This window comes from Trachemys scripta, chromosome 3 (genome assembly GCF_013100865.1).
Source record: "Trachemys scripta elegans isolate TJP31775 chromosome 3, CAS_Tse_1.0, whole genome shotgun sequence".
Classification (NCBI taxonomy): domain Eukaryota; kingdom Metazoa; phylum Chordata; order Testudines; family Emydidae; genus Trachemys; species Trachemys scripta.
Genome location: NC_048300.1, coordinates 149,368,160 through 149,388,232, shown reverse-complemented (window position 1 = coordinate 149,388,232; position 20,073 = coordinate 149,368,160). Strand labels below are relative to the sequence as shown.

The 20,073-nt window shown below is 43.7% G+C and overlaps 1 protein-coding gene across 2 annotated transcripts in view; it reads left to right on the top strand.

Annotated features, from left to right (window-relative positions):
* The window catches only part of SMAP1 (small ArfGAP 1), a 175,203-nt gene that overhangs the window by 11,372 nt on the left and 143,758 nt on the right, over positions 1 to 20,073 (top strand). Inside the window, exons 3-4 of one of the 2 annotated variants that reach the window (XM_034766215.1) lie at positions 2,428 to 2,513; positions 5,323 to 5,398. The exons of the other annotated variant lie outside the window; for it this stretch is intronic. Of the exons in view, the coding sequence (XP_034622106.1) occupies positions 2,428 to 2,513; positions 5,323 to 5,398 (162 nt within the window). The remainder of the gene's footprint in view (positions 1 to 2,427; positions 2,514 to 5,322; positions 5,399 to 20,073) is intronic. 2 annotated transcript variants of the gene reach the window in all.

The following is a 20,073-nucleotide window of genomic DNA, read 5'->3' as shown; positions in this document are numbered from 1 at the left end:
ATGTATTCTAGCAATAAATTCTGCCAGAAGAGTAAGCGAACTTAAAGCTGTGATGGCAGATTCATGCGTCAGTCTTTCACAAAATGGTCCTCCATCCACATCTTAACTTCCTGCCCAAGGTGGTAACTGACTTCCATCTTCACCAAGCAATTACTCAATCAGAATTATTTCCCAGACTCCATGCACACTTGGGAGAATCAAAGCTCTATATACAAGATGTTAAGAATGCTAGCATTTTATTTAAATAGGAACAAAGTTTTTAGAAAGTCCCCATATCTCTTCATATCTGAAGAAAATTGTAAGAGTCAAGCTATTTCTTCTCAACACTTGTCTAAATGGGCTAAGCTCTGCAATGAAGAGAGCTATAAGCTAGCCTCTGTCCTTCCTGCAAGGGTTAAGTTAGTCTCTTTGGCATGCCTTAAACATGACCCCATTGTTGAAATCTGCACAGCTGCAACTTGGAGCTCAAAGCACATGTTCACTAAACATTACGCCCTTGATTGAGCACACAAGTATGATGCATACTTAGGTAGAGCAATACTTTAGTTACTACTTATTTAATTAGGACTCTGTTCCACCTTTCTTATTTCATGTTACCTCTTAGGGTACATCTACACTACCGGGGGGAGTCGATTTAAGATACGCAAATTCAGCTACGTGAATAGCGTAGCTGAATTCGACGTATTACAGCCGACTTACCCCATTGTGAGGACGGCGGCAAAATCGATTTCTGGGGCTTTTTGTCGGCGGCGCTTACTACCACCTCCGCTGGTGGAGTTAGAGCGCCGATTCGGGGATCGATTGTTGCGTCCTGACGGGACGCGATAAATCGATCCCCGAGAGGTCGATTTCTACCCGCCGATTCAGGCGGGTAGTATAGACCTAGCCTTAGACTATACCAAGAGTGTCTACTTGTAGAGGAAGAAGAAAGAGGCTACTCACCTGTAATTGCAGTTCTTTGAGATAGCCTTTACACATTCACATTCCCCACCTGACTTCTCTTCTTCCTAGGACTGCTACCTACAGTTGTGGTCCTGAGGCGGTGGTTGAAAGGAAACGAGGTGGAGCATGATGCCCTTTTATAGCTTTGCCTTCATTTTACCATCAGAGCTGCGTTGCCGGTACAATCTGAGTGTGAACGTGTAGAGTTCATCTTGAAGAACTTTGGGTTACAGATGAGTACCGTATATATTCGTTCATTAGCCCATTCATTTATAAGCCGACCCCCCACCCCCGAAAATGGATTGATAAAAATAGCAAAAACTGTATGACCCTTTCATAAGCCGACCCTATATTTCAGGGGTTGGAAAACTTTGGCTCCCGGCCCATCATGGTAAGCTGCTGGCAGGTTGGGACGTTTTGTTTACTTGGCGCGTCTGCAGGTATGGAGCCCCTCAGCTCTTTGTGGCTGCAGTTTGCTGTTCCCAGCTAATGGGAGCTGCGGGAAGTGGCACCACTTCCTGCAGCTCCCATTGGCTGGGAACTGCGAACCGCGGCCACAGGGAGCTGAGGGGCTCCATGCCTGCAGATGCTCCAGGTAAACAAAATGACAATTAGATATTCAATGATTCCACAGAGCAGGGGTCAGCAACCTTTCAGAAGTGGTGTGCCAAGTCTTCATTTATTCGCGGCGATTTAAGGTTTTGCATGCCAGTAATACATTTTACATTTACAGGGGCTGGCGGATGGAACCCCAGACTGGCAGCAGGCTGAACAGACCTGCCGGCCTGGGTTCTGTCCATACAGGCCGGCGGCGGGGTCACCAAGCTGGCAGCAGCGTGCCACAGTAAATCGGCTCGCGTGCCGCAGATTGCCGACCCCTGCCATAGAGTTTAAAATCATCAAATTTTGGTGTAGACCCATTTATAAGCCGACCCCCATTCTTTGCTGCGTCACTTTTTTACCAAAAATATTCAGCTTATGACAGAGTATATATGGTAATCTCCTTTTTCCTTTAATCTTTCACTTGCAATCTTAGAAGCTACTTTTGAAATACTAAAATAAACATTTTCAGATAAGTGATTTATTTTAAAGCTATGTCCACTTTAACTGTCTTAAGTGAACCCAGAGTAGCAAATTCCACAGGAAACATCTTATAATTCCCATTAATGTATGGTCTTTTTAAAATGCTTTTTGTAGTATCTTTCTATTGCAGAAAACATGCAAAGCAGGGTTGTGTTTGTTTGTATAGACTATAACACTTGAATAGACAAGTGATAAAAACAGAACATTGCATTCAAAGGAGTGAAGAGAACATGTATGAAACAAATGGATGTGATTAGGGGATTTAACCTCCAGTTCTTAAAATGTAGTGCACAAAAGTTTTTAATCTTCTCACTTACATGATCAGAATAACAATGGAAATGTGTTTCCAAGACCCAAATTAGCAATGTACAAAATAATAATTCTTTTACCACCTTTCTTTAGTGCATGCAGGATATGGGAAATACAAAGGCAAGGATAGTCTATGAAGCTAATCTACCAGAGAACTTCCGAAGACCACAAACTGATCAGTATCCTTTTTCCGTCTTACTGTTTTCAAATTCAGGGAGCCTTAGTACAACCCAAGTGTTACATAACTAGATGAAGAATTTGATAAGTGTGTCAACTTATCATACCACCCTTAATTAAAGTTTTTTTTTTTTTTTTACATTTATTATTTTGTGGTGCCTAACTAGAGGCATTAAAAAATGGGAAATGAATGAACAAACCTTCCTTATGGTAAGAAACTTAATGAATATATTTAGTTTATTAAAGAGAGAGGTTAAGAACTGATGTGTTCATAGTTTATAAGTGCGTACACAGGGAGAAGATTTCTGATTGAAGACTCATAGATGTTATGCCTTTGTCTTGAAGATGTACTGCTGAGATGTAGATCATTTGGTGCAGCTGGGAGCTGAACTGAATATGTGGTGAGCACTGGGGGACAGAAAAGATGACGAGAATTGATAAATAGAAAACAGATTGAATTAGTTGGGTCTAAAAGCAAAATGGGAAGTGGTGAATTTGATAATGGTAGGGAGAATTGATTTGGAGTGAATGAAGTGCTGAGTGAGTCAGGTGGATGAATGGTGACTAAGTAGGAGTTGTGTGGGGCTGAATAGTGAGTGAATTGGTATGGTTGTTTGATATGCGTGGAAAAATATTTGTGAAATGTTGTGTGCCAAGGAGTGTTGGAGTGCATAACCAAGCTGGTGATAATTTTAATGGTGTGCTGGTAATTTTTTTGATAATTTTGGAAAGCTAACTTCATTACTAGTATTAATTTAGGTTGCTTTCAATCGGTTTTGCCGCCTTATCTTCAGTTCCAGACCATCGTGGGGCTAGTTCTAGCTGTGTATGTGTGCTTCCAGCCTCTATAAGCTCCCTCAGTTGTTTGAACCCTGGCTGATCCACAAGAATAGAGCTGTACTGATCTCACCTATCATATCTTACCCTGAAACAGAGTTTAAAAAGTGTGTGTTATGGAATAATAAAATGTTGTTCTGAGTAGTCTTATGCATGAAGCGTGAAATGGTTAGGCTGTCTGAAAGCTTTCTGATTGCAAAAGCATTTAAATCCTTACGCTTTGTCTTCCACTCCAAGCATATCATAGGGAATATGTCTGAGTGTAGTTTGAGCCTGGATAACTTTTATTTGATCAAATGCTAAATGAAGTTATTAATAATAAGGAATGCTAAAGCTGCTTTGATTTTTAAGTGAAAGGGCACTGGAGTTGGCCATGCACTCACTATGAGCTTGGCCTCCCTCCAAGTCGCTTTTCCCTTGTCATGCTTATTGTCACAAGAAATGAGTGGAAATGTGTGAAAGAGGATATTGATAATGGACCTTTATATTTAGCAAAGTGAGAATTGGCTTTATTCCATTAGATGGAAGTCTGTTGCCAACTCCTTTTCACATGTTCTGAAAAGGACATCTGTTTGTGGTCATCAACGGATTTTGCAAGGAAACATCTACCTCGGTCTGGAGTCTTTTACTATAACTTCATATTGAGATATAGCCAGCATGCTGGAATCTAACTGGACGAAAGTGATTCCTGAGGCAGGGCAAGAGGGCCCTGAACCCTCCATGCGGAAGGAGAAGGGGGGTCTCTGACACCAAAAATGACACGTGAAGTTATATCCTGCTCTGTTCACTGGATTGGCCATCTCAAGAAGAAGAGTGAGACTCTAACCATTAGCTAAGCCATGCCTGAAGTCTATATACAGCTAAAAGAAAAGAGACTAATCACCTCCCTGCATGCAAAGTGAGTTCAAGTTATTTGCAACATCTGAACTACAGATCTATCACATGAGTTAAAGAAGAAGATAACTACTGAATTCGCCAAGGTTCCACTCCCAGGTCAGTTATCTAATTAGTAAGAAGTTATTTTGGGTTAAAAGCATACTATTCCAAAGCTGCCAAGTACTTGATTTTTAGGATACTTTTTCACAGATGCAGAAATGATCAGAAAGATGCAGACACCGTATTATTGTGGTAGGGGGAATCAGCTAAGTAAATAGGGTCTATCATAGGTGGTATGTTCAGACAAACTTAAGATGGAACATAAAAATGGGAAGCTATAAAGAAATCATTCTCAGAGTTATACTTCTTTAAAGCAAAGGCAAGAGTTTCAGCTGCTGCTTTTAGTAGAGTAGACTCTTAGCTCAATTGATTAGATTAAAAGAGAGGCATTCTTCCTTAACTTTCCTGTGAAGTATTGAAATCTTGTTTTAACCTTATAAATTGATGTAATTGCTCACTGTAGTAACTGATGAGCCAGAGAAATTAACCATTGATAGAATTCCAGTTGCAACTTTAATTTGATCATTGTATTAGGTTATATTTTATTAGTGTAGGGAAATTCCAGCCTTACATATCTGATTCTATGATCCTTGTTGCAGGATTGTATGTTATTGTACGTCTTTGTGGGTGCTCACAACCTATTGCATAATATAAATACAGAGTGAAAATGTTTTGATGGCAGGACACTGACTGGCATCTATTTTGCATATCAGTTTTTCATGTCATTATGAAGTATGATTTCAAAGAAAGAAAATGAAGCTGTTAAGAGAAGTATATATGAAATCTAAGCAATAAGTAGCTGTGACTGAATTTTTACTATTGATAAGTTCATCAAAAGTGGTTGAGCATGTGCATAAGTAACCAAAGCAGTTCAGGTTTGGTTTTATGTTTTCTCGCCTTAAACTAAAATTGCAAAAATGAAATGTTGGAGAATTAGAACCAAATGTCATTCTTTTAATTTGAATATTCTTAATTAACCAGTTTCAAGATTGATTTTCTTTCTCTCATTGTGTGTTTTACTTAACTGCCTGTTTTCAGAGCTGTAGAATTTTTCATCAGGGATAAATATGAAAAGAAGAAGTACTATGACAAAAATGCAATCAGTGTCACTAGTGTAAGTATGCAATTCTTCCAATAATTCAGATAGTATTCTTTGTATTTTTCTTGAAGCTTTAAATTACCCTTGGAGAAATTTAAAATGGTCTATGTAAGTACTTATCAGAAGAGGTACTGGTATGTAGGAATATGAAATAGATGATAAAGACATGGACATATAATTGTGAACATTCTTTTGGTCCGGAGCCATAAAATGCTGACCTTCATTATCTGTGTAAAAAAACCCAACAGACAGACAACTTCCCTTCCCACACAAAAACCTAGAGATGAACAACTTGTATGTGAGATAATTTATAATATAGTTAAGGTTGTGTTTCAGAGTTTAGTTTTAACAGGAACTTTTAAAGCTTTATTTTGTAAAAATTTTATTGAAGTGGCAAAAACCAAAACACAGAGTGTAAACTTGGAGCAGTATTGTTTTTTTTTTCTTTTCTTTTTCTTGAGCTCTCGTGCTTCCTCCCAGAATCCCATTTTCCCACTTACCTCAGGGCTTTAGTCTCCTTCCCCCGGTGAACCTAGTTTAAAGCCCTCCTCACTAGGTTAGTCAGCCTGCTTTCCTAGGTTTCCTTTTGGTATGTGCTCTATTCCTTGGACTTTTAAATACAGTCTAGATATGACAGATATGTTTGGAATGAGGTAATGAAAAGACTGATGCGAGCCCCAATTAAACAGTAAGCTATTATTGAACAAGTGTTACTGTCACATTCTGGACTGCAGTCCAGGCCAGTTGTCACTGCCTACCCTGCAACCTGGGTCCCTCACAATGCTGTGCTGTTTTAGCTTCCAAGCAGCTGTTTTAGCTCCTAACAGCATGCAGGACACTCCCTGAGTGTCTGTGTATAGCTGCAGTCCTGGTCCAGCAACTCTGACCGCAGCAGCCTATCAGCAACACTCCAGTCACACCGTGGCTTCCACCATCCGGGTTACTACTTTCAGGCCAACACACTCCCAGTCCTGAGTTTTCCTCAAAAATGTGTGTGCTGCATATCCAGCTCTGTTCTGGACAATTCAGGTAGTAAAAATCCAGATAGTAAAGGGTCAGTATTCAGCAGTTTGCTACTGTAAATGGCATTGCCAGACAGTTAAGTTTAAACAAAACACTGATTAACTACTACAAATTAGTGTTAGGAGAGTTTAAAACATTCTTGAAATCCCGATATTTGAATTATATCTCTGTAATAACATGAAATTGTGACAAAAACTTAATTTCACTTTTACATTTTTATATATAATATGAATGACTTTAAACTTTTCGTGCTTACAAACATTTAGTAATACATTTATAGCCCATCGTGTAGAATCTTTTCATAAATATCCTATTAGTAGGGACCAAGATGCTTCCTGTAAATATCTGCAAAGCTACCTCATTATCCACAGTCAAAATTCTCCTTTGCTGTGATGCCAACAATAACCTTGTGCTGATTCTCATTGATTTATTTTACTCCCCATTTGTCTGTATCCTAACTATTTGTTGCACCTTGTCTCATACTTAGACTGTAAAACTTTTTTTTCGGTGCCTAGCATAATGGGATCTTAGTACCTAGGGCTTCTATATGTTGTGATAATTCAAATAACTATAATAATAAAGGTTTATTTTTAATTTCTGTTTTCTCCAATGTATCTTTAAAATATACTTTGATCTAACTTGGATAGAATCTGAGTTCTGCCCATGACGCTTGGGAATGATATTCTTCGAGTGCTTGCTCATGTCAGTTCCATTCTAGGTGTGTGTGTGTGTGTGTGTGTGTGTGTGTGCCCACATGCACAGTTGCCTAAGACTTTTGTCTTAGCAGTATCTGTATGGTCAGCTGCGGCGACCCTCTGGAGTGCTGCGCTGATGTGGTGGTATATCAGGTGCCACCGACCCTATGCCCTCTCAGTTACTTCTTACCACCCGTGACGGTTGGTTGGAGTGTCGGGTCTTGCTTAGCTTCACTGTTCAGATCATTCTCCTTTGTTGTTTAGTCATAGACTAGTTAGCTGTTAAGTGATTTAGTACTACTTTAGTAGTTAGTCCCAACTGGGACTTTTGTCCTGAAGCGGGGCATGCCCCGCTTCCCAGGCTTGAAGCTTTGTTCTGAGTGCAGTCGGCCGATGCCCATCAGCAACCCTCATGAGTTGTCTGAAGTGCCAGGGGAAGTCCCATCGAAAAGACAAGTGCTAGATCTGAAAAAAATTTCATCCCCAAACTCAAAAAGAGTGGGACATTCAGTTAAGGACCCTCCTCATGGAGGCTGGTCTGTCCCAGGCATTGGAACCCTCACACTTGGACTCCATGCCCAGTACTTTGGTGTCGGCATGCAGTGCACTGCTGGCACCGGGCTCCACCCAGCACTGTTTTCTCCCCCTCCCCCCGCCAGTACCAAAGAAGTGGTCTTAAGTCATCTGGTCTGCAGGCACTGCGCAAGGGAACTTCAGGCAAAAGACCCGAGTTAGGCCTCGTGCCTGTAACGGAGGCTCTCAGGGGGTACTGCTGTGGACAGACACCCTAACCCAGCCAGGGACCCACCTCCGACCCCAGGGAGTAGTAGGGTGTTCTGGCCCATCGCAGGGCCATCTGCACCCGAGTCGGGCCTGACAGCTGAAGAACAATTAGGCTGACCGGCACCATAGACGCCTGGCCGCATGGCGGATCCCGCCAAGACACCAGCTCAGACGACCAAGCCGGTGATGGGACTGCCCCTAAAGACAGTGGAATGCCCCTGGACCACAGGCATTATTCCCCTTTGCTATGGCCAAGTACCCCGGTACCACTGCCCAGATCTCCGACACCACAGCCTCTGCCTACAAGACACGGGACTCTGGCATTGACATGCCGCTCCCCCTATTCTCTGTACTGACAGTCCTCCTGCAGATGGCACTGGTCTCAATTGCCTTGCAGATCTCCTAGGCGTTGGTCCCCTCCAACACAAGACTGTTCCTGGTCGTGGCACTGGTGGCCGGGGCCCCGATACCATTCTTTGTGCAGGCATCGGCCCTCGCCTTCCCTGTACTGGTCACTGACAAGAATCAGTTGAAACTCGCGCTTCCACGGCCCTGCACTGGTCACCAGAAGTCAGAGGGACAGTTCAGCCCTTCCCCTGTATGGGGTGAATCGTCTCCCAGTCGGGAGTCCACCAAGGCATCTGCAGCACTGGCATGGGGTCAAGGGCAATGTCCCACCCAGTGGCAGTACTGGAATCTGTGGAGGATGCCTATTATGCCAGCACTGTACTTCCACTGCTCCTTCCAGACATCATTGGACGTGCTACCCCCGGTGCAGCTGGCAGCGGTGTTGGAGCAAGGGGCCGAATCCGAAGCAGTGACTCCGAGGGAGGCCCTAGCAACAGTGGAACGGTCCCCAACACAGTAATGGGACACCCCCCATCCTCCAGCACTGCAGTCATCCTCATTGTCCCTGGACAAGGCGGTGGTGTGGCCCTCGCAAACTGGTAGCCCCCCGATGACTTTAGAGAGCACCAAGCCCTACTTAAAAGGGTGGTGGCGGAGATCAAGGCGCTAGCTGAGGAGCCCGATGACCTCTTCCATGTCATTCCCTCCCCGTCCCCCTTCAAGTCGGATTGCCAGGGGTCCTAAAGATCACCAAATCGGTGTGGCAGATCCCTTTTCCATTCCGCCCCCAACCAAGAAGGCGGAAAAGAAGTACTATATCCCCACAAAGGGGTATGAATACCTGTATACGCACCCTCCTGTGGGGTCCCTGGTCGTGTCCACTGTCAATGAAAGGGCCAGGCGAGTGGCACCCCCCCCAAAATAAAGCTAATGAGAGGCTGGACTTATTTGGCAGAAAAATGTATTCAACAGCAAGCCTTCAATTTAAGGTCTCTAACCATCAGGCCCTACTTGGCAGGTATAATTTCAACCTGTGGGACATCGTCGGCAAGTTCAAAGAGAGCCTCCTACAGGATCAGGCGCAGGAGTTTGCCACTCTAATAGAAGAGGGCAAGGCGGTAGCCAGCAGTGTCCTCCAGATGGCATGGACTTAGCATCGAGGGTGGTTGCCTCTGCAATAGTCATGAGGCGTAGCTCCTAGTTACATACCTCCAGGCTATCCCAGGAGATGCAATCCACTCTCCAGGACCTCCCATTCAAGGGACTGGGTCTCTTCTCAGAGCTAACTGATGCTAGGCTCCACGGCCTTAAAGACTCTTGGGCCACCCTCCACTCTTTAGGCCTACATACTCTTCAGCAGGCCAGAAAGCTGTTCTGCCCTCCACGGTCATTGAGGTCTTGGGGTACTCCTCGACCCAGCTCCTACAAAAAGGAGAACAAAGAGGTTTTAAGTGGTGCCACCAGTCATTCTTTGCCTCCTGCCCAGCCAGGTCCTTTCAGGGAACAAGGCAGCCAAAAACAGTCATGTTGATGGTCTGCCCGAGGACGATGCACCAGTCACTGCACTGGATCCGTTCCTCATCTTCCTCAACCGCCTCCATCCTTTCCGGTCGGCCTGGTCCCATATCATCTTGGACCGCTGGTCAGTAGTCTCGACACAGTCTCATCAGGCTATACCCTGCAGTTTGTAGCTGACCAACCCTTCCATCCCCTTCCCTGTCCCTCTTCAGGGAACCTTCTCACGAGCACCTCCTCATTCAGGAGATCGAAAACCTCCTGAGCCTAGGGGCAGTGGAAGAGGTTCCGCAAGACATGGAAGGAAGAGGATTTTAGTTTTGTTACTTCCTCATTCTGAAGGCAAAAGGGGGCCTCACACCTATCCTAGACCTGTTGCCTCAACAAGTCTCTCAAAAAGTTGAAGTTTCATATGGTCTCCCTGTCCTCAATCATCCCCTCCCTGGATCCGGGAGACTGGTACTCTGTCCTTGATTTAGAGAACGTGTACTTCCATATTCCTGGGTCACCGGCGTTTCCTCCGTTTCATATTGGGCCAGTGCCATTTCCAGTTCATGGCGGTGCTCTTTGGTCTTTCAGCTCCGAGTGTGTTCACAAAGTGCATGGCGCCAGTGGCCGCTTACCTGCGACATCGGGGGGTGGGGGAGAGATCCAAATCTACCTGTACCTCGATGACTCATTGATTAGGGGTCAGTCCTCGGATCAGGTGTGGGGGCATCTCGATCTGGTCTGTTGTGCCTTCCATGACCTGGGCCTAATAATGATATAAAGTTGATAGTTACCTCAGTGCAACTTAGAATTCATTGGGGCGGAACTCAACTCTACTCAAGCTAGAGCCTTCCTCCCTAAGACTCTGTTCCGAGTCATGGTGGACCTCATGTCATCTCTGCATTCCCACACATGCCTGAGACTGTTGGGCTACATGGCAACATGCACTTACATGGTCCGGCATGTGCGACTCTGCCTCAGGCCCCTACAGGCATGGCTGGCATCGGTCTGTCCCCAACGGACACAGTATGGACTGAGTGATCAGGACATTCTCGTCTTGCCATGAGTGGTCCCTTCACCCGGAGCTGGTCAGTTCTATCTTCCACAGGTGGGGAACTCCCCAGGTGGACTTACTCGCATCCAGGCAGAATAGGAAATGCCACATCTTCTGCTCGTTCCAGGACAGGGACGGGGATCCCCGTGGGACGTCTTCCTGCTCCCGTGGTCGGGGGCTGTGATGTAAGTCTTCCATCTGGTGCAGTTGCTGCCCAAGGTCCTCATGAAGATCAAGCAGGACAGGGTGAAGGTCATCCTCATAGCGCCGCATGGCTGTGCCATCACTGGTTCAGCCTTCTGTTAGACTTCTCAGTGGCGACCCTGTTCTGGATGCTGCTCAGGCGGACCTGTTGTCCCAGAACCACAGCAGTCTCCTGCACCTGAACCTGGCAGCACTTCATCTAACGTCTTGGCTGCTGCTTGGCTAAATGCGCAAGACCGGCAGTGCTTGTCCGAGGTCCAGCGAGTCCTGTTGGGCAGTAGAAAGCCTTTCACCAGGACCACCTGCTTGGCCAAATAAAAGTGATTCACCTGCTGCATGGAAAATAAGGGGGTCTGTCCCAAGCGAGTCCCATTGCAGCTCTTTCTAGATTACTGCCTGCCCCTCAAGCTTCAGAACTTGTCACTCTCATCCATCAAGGTCCATCTAGTGGCCATGTTGGCCTTCCACCCACCGTTCAAAGGCATGTCGGTTTTCTCTCGGGCTATCACAGCCAAATTCCTTAAGGGCCTGGAGCACCTCTACCTGCACCTCCAGGATCCTTTTTCTCCATGGGACTTGAATCTGGTGCTGTTGAGGCTCATGGGTTGCCCCTTTGAGCCTCTGGCTTCCTGCTCTCACCTTCTCTTCTGGAAGGTCACGTTCCTGGTTGTGGTGATGTTGGCCTGCTGGGTATCCGAGATTTAGGCGCTAACCTCAGAACTGCCTTACACAGTCTTCTACAAGGACAAGGTCCAGCTAAGACCACGCCCAGTCTTCCTTCCCAAGGTAGTTTGTTTCATTGGAGCCGGGACATTTACTTACTGGTCCTCTTTCCAAAGCCGCATAAGTCGGAGGAGGAGCGCAGGCTACTTGCCCTGGATGTCAGGAGGGCTCTGGCCTTCTACATTGGCTGGACCAAGCCATTCCATAAGTCGACACAATTTTTTCCTTGCCGTGGCAGACAGGATGGTCACCCTGTTTCCACTCAGAGAATTTCCTCCTGGATCATGGCCTGCATTCACTTCTGCTATGATCAAGCAAAGGTGCTGCCCCCAGTGATCATCATTGCCCACTCTACCAGGGCTTAGGCCTCTTTGGCAGCATTTTTGTCCCAAGTGCCATTCAGGATATCTGTAGGGTGGGCACCTGGTCATCGGTCCATACCTTCACATCCGACTATGCACTTACCCAGCAGGGCTGGGATGATGCTGATTTTGGTAGAACAGTACTGTAAGCTGCCAAGCAGTGAACTGAGCCCGCCTCCATAGATACTGCTTGTGAGTCACCTAGAATGGAGTCGACATGAGCAAGCACTCAAAGAAGAAAAAACTGTTACCTGCCTTTTGTAACTGTTCTTCTTAGAGATGTTTTGCTCATGTCCATTCCATTACCCGCCCTCCTACCCCTCCGTCGGAGTTGCCAGCAAAAAGTAACCGAGGGGGCGTACGACCGGTAGCGCCTGATATACCGACGCATGACTGCGGCCCTCCAAAGGGCGCCACAGCTGGCCCTACGTATACTGCTAAGGCAAAAGTCTCTGGAAACTGTGCCCATGAGTGCGCACACACCTAGAATAGAATTGACATGAGCAATACATCTCAAAGAACAACCTGTGTAAGGTAGGTAATCACTTTTTTCCTCCCAGTAGACTTTTGAATGAAGTAATCTCGGGCAAGCCAAGTTAGCATTCTTGAAGGCATCCTTCCAAAACTGCCTCTTCTCCAGAGAGAGCTCTAGCCCCTCTGCTGCAAAACCCACTCCATATTATGGCTTTTCCCATCAGAGAGGCTTACTAAACATCCAAAACAGTCCTATACGCCCTTAAGTTTAAGAGCTACTTCTCTTTGATAAGGGACTGGAGGAGATTTTAGTCCTCCCTGGACAATAAAAACTCTCCGGTGAGATTAAGGAATCCATTTTATGAATCCACATTTAGAGAATTCAGTTCGTATTGGCCAGGGAAAAGTGGTTTTGTTCTCATTTGTTAACATCTATTCTTGTATGTGCATGGCTAATGATTCTCACTGATGGGCTGAAATATCCTTGCCAGAGATAGGTGATAATTGGGATTGGTCCTGCTTTGAGCAGGGGGTTGGACTAGATCACCTCCTGAGGTCTCTTCCAATCCTAATCTTCTATGATTCTGTGATAGTCTGAAGTTGTAATGAAGTCAGAGAGACAGTTCTAGAAAATAGGCCCACCAATCTTGTTGCCACTGGGCTAAAGGTGTTTTACAATGGCTGCCACCAATTTGGCCATTTTGTGAATGTAGCACTTCATTTCCTAAGTTTTATTTTTAAAAGTACACCTCTACCCCGATATAACGCTGTCCAAGGGAGCCATAAGTTCATTATATCGAACTTGCTTTGATCCGCTGGAGTGCGCAGTCTCTTCCCCCCCCCCCCCCCCCCCCCCGGAGCACTGCTTTACTGCGTTATATCTGAATTCGTGTTATATCTGGGTAGAGGTGTATCTGGAAATGGAACAAAATGTGTTGTTTGACCCAAAATAAATTTTTTGTCATTTTGTTTATCCACCAAAAATTTTCAGAATTTTGGTCATGGTTCAGGTCTAATGAATGTTTTAAAAACAGTTTTTGGAACTGCCATCAAATCAGAAAATCCTCTATTCACTCAGCTTTACATAGTCACTTTATCTTGCTGCATGCTGCAAGAATGCTTTATCTTCTGTAGTTCTGAGTGAATGGAAGGAGTCTGATGGGAGTCCTTTAAATATATCTTTTACTGTTGTATTGGTGGTGGTGGTTGTGAATATATTGATTGACAGTTGTTACAGGAGTGGTCTGTTTTTTCCATTGTATATTTTAAGAATTGTCAGAGTATATAGGCTAAGGAATAGGTACTCCTTTTTACTGCTTGTGTAGGTATAAATTAAGACAGAGAAATAGTAAATATTTTTCCATGGAGAGGGCTTTTAGTTTGAACATCATTCAAACTCGTGTCACAAGGAAGAGTACTCTAATAAACAGCAAAAACGGACAAGTCTTCAAGAGGCTCATCATTTTTATAGTTCAGGATTGGGGGAAAAAATCACAAGTTCAATCTGTATGTGAAGGCTAGGTGTCTTGAGTGGACAAGGAGACTGACTGCTCTAATAAATCTAGAGACGTATTAAATTCAATACTGTGGAAGAGGAAGGTTCCTTTGCGCCCTGGGAGACAGAGATTAGGGATCCCTGGGAGGCTGCAAGGAAGTTTTGGGGCTGGCTCCCACTTGCAGCCCTCACAGTGCCTGCTGCCTGGGTATTCCTGCTCATACAGTCCCAGGGAAAGCAGGTTAGGGCCCAGGAGCAAGGGAAAGCAGAGCAGGACCTAGCTCTGCCCCTGTAGGGAGGTGAAGCAGCAGAATCCCAGCTCAGCACGGCCAGGGAAGGGATGACTCCTCGTCCCCCCCAAATCATGGTAGCTTTGCTCCCTGCACCAGGCAAGCTCCACGCAGCAGTAAGGAGGAGACAGTGGAAGAAGGGGGAGTGCACTTGTGCTGGCTGCTTGCAACGCAGCTCCTCTGGAACCGGGAACTCTGGGATAAAGCCGGAGGACTTCCAGGACCCAAATCAAGCTAGGGCCGTAAGCACGTAAGAAAGCAATAGGACTTGGACCTAGGTCCCAGCTTAACAAGGTCTCAGACCCTCCAGCACTGCAGGGTCCTGGGTCTGAGCCCTAGGTTAGCATAATTAGTGTATGTGGATGTAAGGAGAGCTTGGCTTGAGCCTGGGCTTACATTGCTGTGTAGACATGCCATGTATTCTTATCCCTACACTAGTAGAGACAGAGGGTGAAATCCTGGCCCCTCTGAAGTAAATGGCAAAACTCCCATTGACTTTGGTAGGACCAGGATTTTGACCCACGGTCTCCAGATTCAAATGTAGATAAGTAAAAGGTTTTATAAAAAATGCAGGATATTTATAAGTTTTCAGAAGAGTCCAATTTAAAGTCTGCCTTTGAAAAACATAGCTATCTTATTCAATGGTGCCTCGTGGCCTGTCGTACAAGATTTTACCTTGCTCCTAGCTTTAGAGGATGGGGTATAATTAAATCTACCACCTGCCATTGAATAACAAAGATGATAGAGCAATTTGGGTGTTCTTTCATGTTCATAAGACTTGTTGATTCGGAGTTTCCAGAAAATGCATGGTGTAGAGTTGGAGGGAAAGTGTTGGCTTTCAAGGATTGAAACATGGCATATAGTGCCAGGACATTTGAATCTGCCTCACTCTTTTAAGAGTGAACTGTCTTTTATAAGATGGTTTAATAAGAAATCTTTAAGAGATCCAACAGAGAAAATCCGACTAGGATACTATCTTCAGTCAGGGGTGGGGGAAATTCCCCTTGAAACCCACTTTCCTGGATTTTATCATTCTGAGGATAGTAAACTTGTTTGCAAATACACTGTTCCAACACTGGCGTCTTAATTCAGGAACCAGTCTACCACAAAAAAGATATGTTTTCACATTTATGGCATAGTTGGCGTGAAAGGACAAACCTCAAAAAGAAGTGTCTTTCAGACAAGGTCACTTCATTGTACTCAGGCAATTAGTCAACCTCTAATCAGTACATTCTCTGAAGAATGGGAGTCTCTTGATATCTAGCCAAATTATATTTATTAGGATTTAAAGACTTGCTATAATTATAATCAGTAAATGTTGGATCAGATGATAATGATATGGGATTGAAAACTGTATAGGCACTTCTGTGGCATTTAATAAACATTGACAAATTTATCCTCGCAGTATACTTGTGAGATAGGGAGGTATTATTGTCATTTTCAAATGAGGAACTGAAGCACAAGAAGCAAAGCAACTTCTTCCCAAGGTCACACACAAGGTGTATGACAGAGTTCAGAGTAGCACCCTGATCTCCTGAATCCCAGTTCTTTGCCTTCACCTAAACACCACACTTATTTCTGATGTTGGGAGAAACTCTATTAAGTTAATGGAGTTACAGTGTTGCAAAACAGGTCATTGAGTGTATGTGCACTCTTGGGGGTGCGATGCGTATGTATGGGTGTATTTAGACTGTAACCTCTTTGGGGCAGGGACAGGCTCAGGGTCTAACTGATCACAATATGTGGAGTTGGGAAGATAGGTCAGTAATGAGGAGGACATGTCACTGATATAGAGTAATTTAGATCACTTGGTAAGCTGGGCTCAGGCAAATAATATATATTTTAATATGGCTAAATGAAAACATATACATCTAGGAACAAATAATATATGCCACGTTTCCAGGATGGGGAAATCTGAAATAGAATTGGGGGTCAGGCAAACTTAAGTGAACATTTTACGAAGTTTTGGATACCTTGGTGGGCACTTGGCAAAGTATTATTTGACAAGGAAATTCACTTTTTAGCTTCACATTTCCTTTGTCACCAGATTCTGGAGTTGCTTTCAAAACTGAGTGATATGCATCCAGAATTGAAGGTCAAGGTTTGAAGCTGGTTTACTTTCTGGAAAGGTGACTTTCCATCTCCAGCCAAGTTTTCAGACGTTCAGCAAGTTTCTCTCTTATAGTGGTTGTGTCCATTTCTCTGTTACTTTGTGTGAGAAGGTCATGTATCAAAGTACTGGAAAGCAGTAGTTTTAAATAATTTTTATTGAACCCAAGAATGGACTGGTTAGTGGTGGTCACAGATGGTATGGCAGCCGCAAAGCCATCTGTTGTATTCAGGGCCACAAGTGGAAAGCTGCTGTAGTATTCCCAGAAAATATAAATCTGGAATACATAAATCTGTTCTACCTTTTTGATTTAGATTAATTTAATTTGCAGAGCCATGGAATATGGATAATCCTATGGTTATTTTAGATTTTTATTATAAAATGTCATTGTTTTGGCACTTGATCTAGAGGAGCTATAGGGAGTGTACAGCTGTTGAAGATTTCTTGTCTACAGATTGCATCTATTATAGAGACTGTATTTTCTGTGGTAATATAGTAACAAGCTTTCATTTATAAGCCTGACTTTAACACCACAACTCCTCTGACTTCTGGAAACTAAACTAGTCTACATGAAACTTATCATATAAGGTCACCTGCCACATGAAATTCTTTAGAACAGATTATAGGTTTTCCTTTGAGCATTTGTCTCTGTGCATCCTAATAGTTATTTTTGTGAGTTTAGAAATTTCTGGATTGTGGTGTCCATTGGAGTGGCATGTTCATGGTCCTTATGACAACTTATCTGAGGATATGTAATGGGGTTCAGCTCCAACTTCTCTTTGGTTCCTTTATTTTAAGAATCTGATTATTCTAAGACTTGGAAATAATGGAGAGCAGGTTCTGAGGATACATACAGACAGAATTTCTAGAAGAGTCATTTGCCATGGTAAATAGCTGTTCTCAGAGTGTTAGTGTGTGATAGTGTGCCATTTCCTTAGCGATAAGTAATGGAGAGAAACATCGCAGATGCTTACGAGCTGGAAAAGAGAAAATGAAATGTAGTCAGCAGCCTATTACAAAATGGCTACTTTAGGGTTGCAGTTACTTCTGTCTGCCAAATTCTAAAGGGCCAACCCATAGAATCATAGAAATCAGGGTTGGAAGGGACCCTCCTGCTCAAAGCAGGACCAATTCCCAACTAAATCATCCCAGCCTGGGCTTTGTCAAGCCTGACCTTAAAAACCTCTAAGGAAGGAGATTCCACCACCTCCCTAGGTAACCTATTCCAGTGTTTCACCACCCTCCTAGTGAAAGTTTTTCCTAATATCCAACCTAAACCTCCCCCACTTGAGACCATTACTCCTTGTTCTGTCATCTGGTACCACTGAGAACAGTCTGGATCCATCCTCTTTGGAACCCCCTTTTGTTATGCTCTTACAAAGCACACACAGTCTTTATAGAGGAATGTAAATACACAGCATTTGAGAATACCACAGTTAGCATATGCTTTTCAGTCACACACCACATACACACAAATATGCCTGCAGTGATGTTTATGATTACCAGTCCAGAGTCTGAATCAATCTAGTGGCCAGCCAGATTGGTTGCAGAGGGGAGCGGGGCTCTATCGGTCGTGATCTGATGCCCCTGGAGTGTGGCGAGACAAACCCAAAGTCCCATGGCCAAGCACCCTGTTCTTGTAGGTTTTTTCCTCTGTTGAAGCCTATGGATTTTGCTGTGTCAGTTTGTGAGGGTTACTTCTTAATTGGTGTAAACATTCCAATACACTTTGAGAGAGTCATCCTGTCCTTTGTTCCGATTTAATCAATTGTCCTTAGGGGTGCCAGCCTTCAGCTCAGGGTCGTCAATCTGCCCTTCATTATGGATGCACGTTGATGATTCTTTGATGTCCTTTAAGTTTCTTTACTACTTCTTCCTTGACTCTGGCTATAACAATGGCCTTCACACCTTATCTTTTCCTGATGCATACATTCCTCATTCACACACATTGAGAATACAAACAGTAGTATTTTATATCGAGCAAGATTCAATGCCTTTTTGCTAAGTTTTACAATCAATAACCAAGATAATTTACATTGAGACCCAGGCCTTCAGTGTTCTTCTAATCCACTTAACATAGACACAATAGAGAATCCTGTCTCTCATTTACTAAAACCTTAAAACAAAGAAATGTATATTTAACTAGAAGAACAGGAGTACTTGTGGCACCTTAGAGACTAACAAATTTATGCATCCGAAGAAGTGGGCTGTAGTCCACGAAAGCTTATGCTCTAATAAATTTGTTAGTCTCTAAGGTGCCACAAGTACTCCTGTTCTTCTTTTTGCGGATACAGACTAACACGGCTGTTACTCTGAAACTTATATTTAACTAGGGTGCCTAATTTGTAATACATATAGGAAACCATAGTAGACATTATAACTTATCCTAAAACAAAAAGGGTGAAAATAATCAGTCATAAGGATTGTTCTGGTCTGTCATTCCTTTCTGCTATTCAAAAAGGGTGGCTGACAGGATGAAATCAAATCATACATTATTTCTCATAGTACATTATAAAATCTAGCTCCTACACTTTCAGGTAGTTGAAAGCAGCTATCAAATCCCCCCTCACTCTTTTCTCTTCTGCAGACTAATCAATCCCAGTTCCCTCAGCCTCTCCTCATCAGTCATGTGTTCCAGCCCCCTAATAATTTTTGTTGCCCTCCGGTGGACTCTTTCCAATTTTTCCACATCCTTCTTGTAGTGTGGGGACCAAAACTGGACACAGTACTCCAGATGAGGCCTCACCAATGTCGAATAGAGGGGAATGATCACCCTGAATTACAAAAGTGCCAAATCTTATTATTATTAGACCTGCAGTACTTTTCACAATGAACATCAGCAGGGGATAAACTGGGAGTTTAAGAATATTTGGAAAACAATTTTAGAATAACATTCAGTGCTGTGGTTTAAAAGAAAAAAAACCTGTTAACTCAAAACTTAGCAGCTTTCAGTGTTTGGAAAAAAAAAAAAAAAAAAAAACTTCTAGGAGCTATGGGATACAAGTTAAGAATGTTGAAACAGGAAGATGTTATGCTTAGTTACCACTTGGGCAAGGTAGCATGCTATGTAATACTTGCAAGATTTCACTGTAATGTTTTACAATATATAGCAGCGTAATGCTGATTCCATTGATATTGTTGAGCAATTCATGCTGATTTTATTTCAGCCCACATCTTAATAGTTTTGAATACTGTAGATCACAATTTTCAGCTCAGTTGGTCTGAACATGCAGAGATTTAAAATTGCTATGCTCTAAACTGTATATTAACTACAAATTTATAAACCTGCATGTCCGAGAACTGTGTGCCAGTACTACTAGACAGTGGCACAAGACAATTCAGTGTGAATCACAGAAATGTAGGAGTGGAAAGGACATCAACAGGTCATCTAGTCAAACCCCTGCACTGAGGCAGGACTGAGTAATAACAACTAGACCATCCTTGACAGGTGTTTGTCTAACCTCTTAAACACCAATGACTGCTATTCCATAACCTTTCTAGGTAATTTGTCCAGTGCTTAACTACCTTTACAGTTAGGAAATTTTTCCTAATGTCTAACCCAAATCTCCCTTGCTACAATTTAAGCCCATTGCTTCTTTTTCCTGTATGTCCTGAGTGGGACGGGG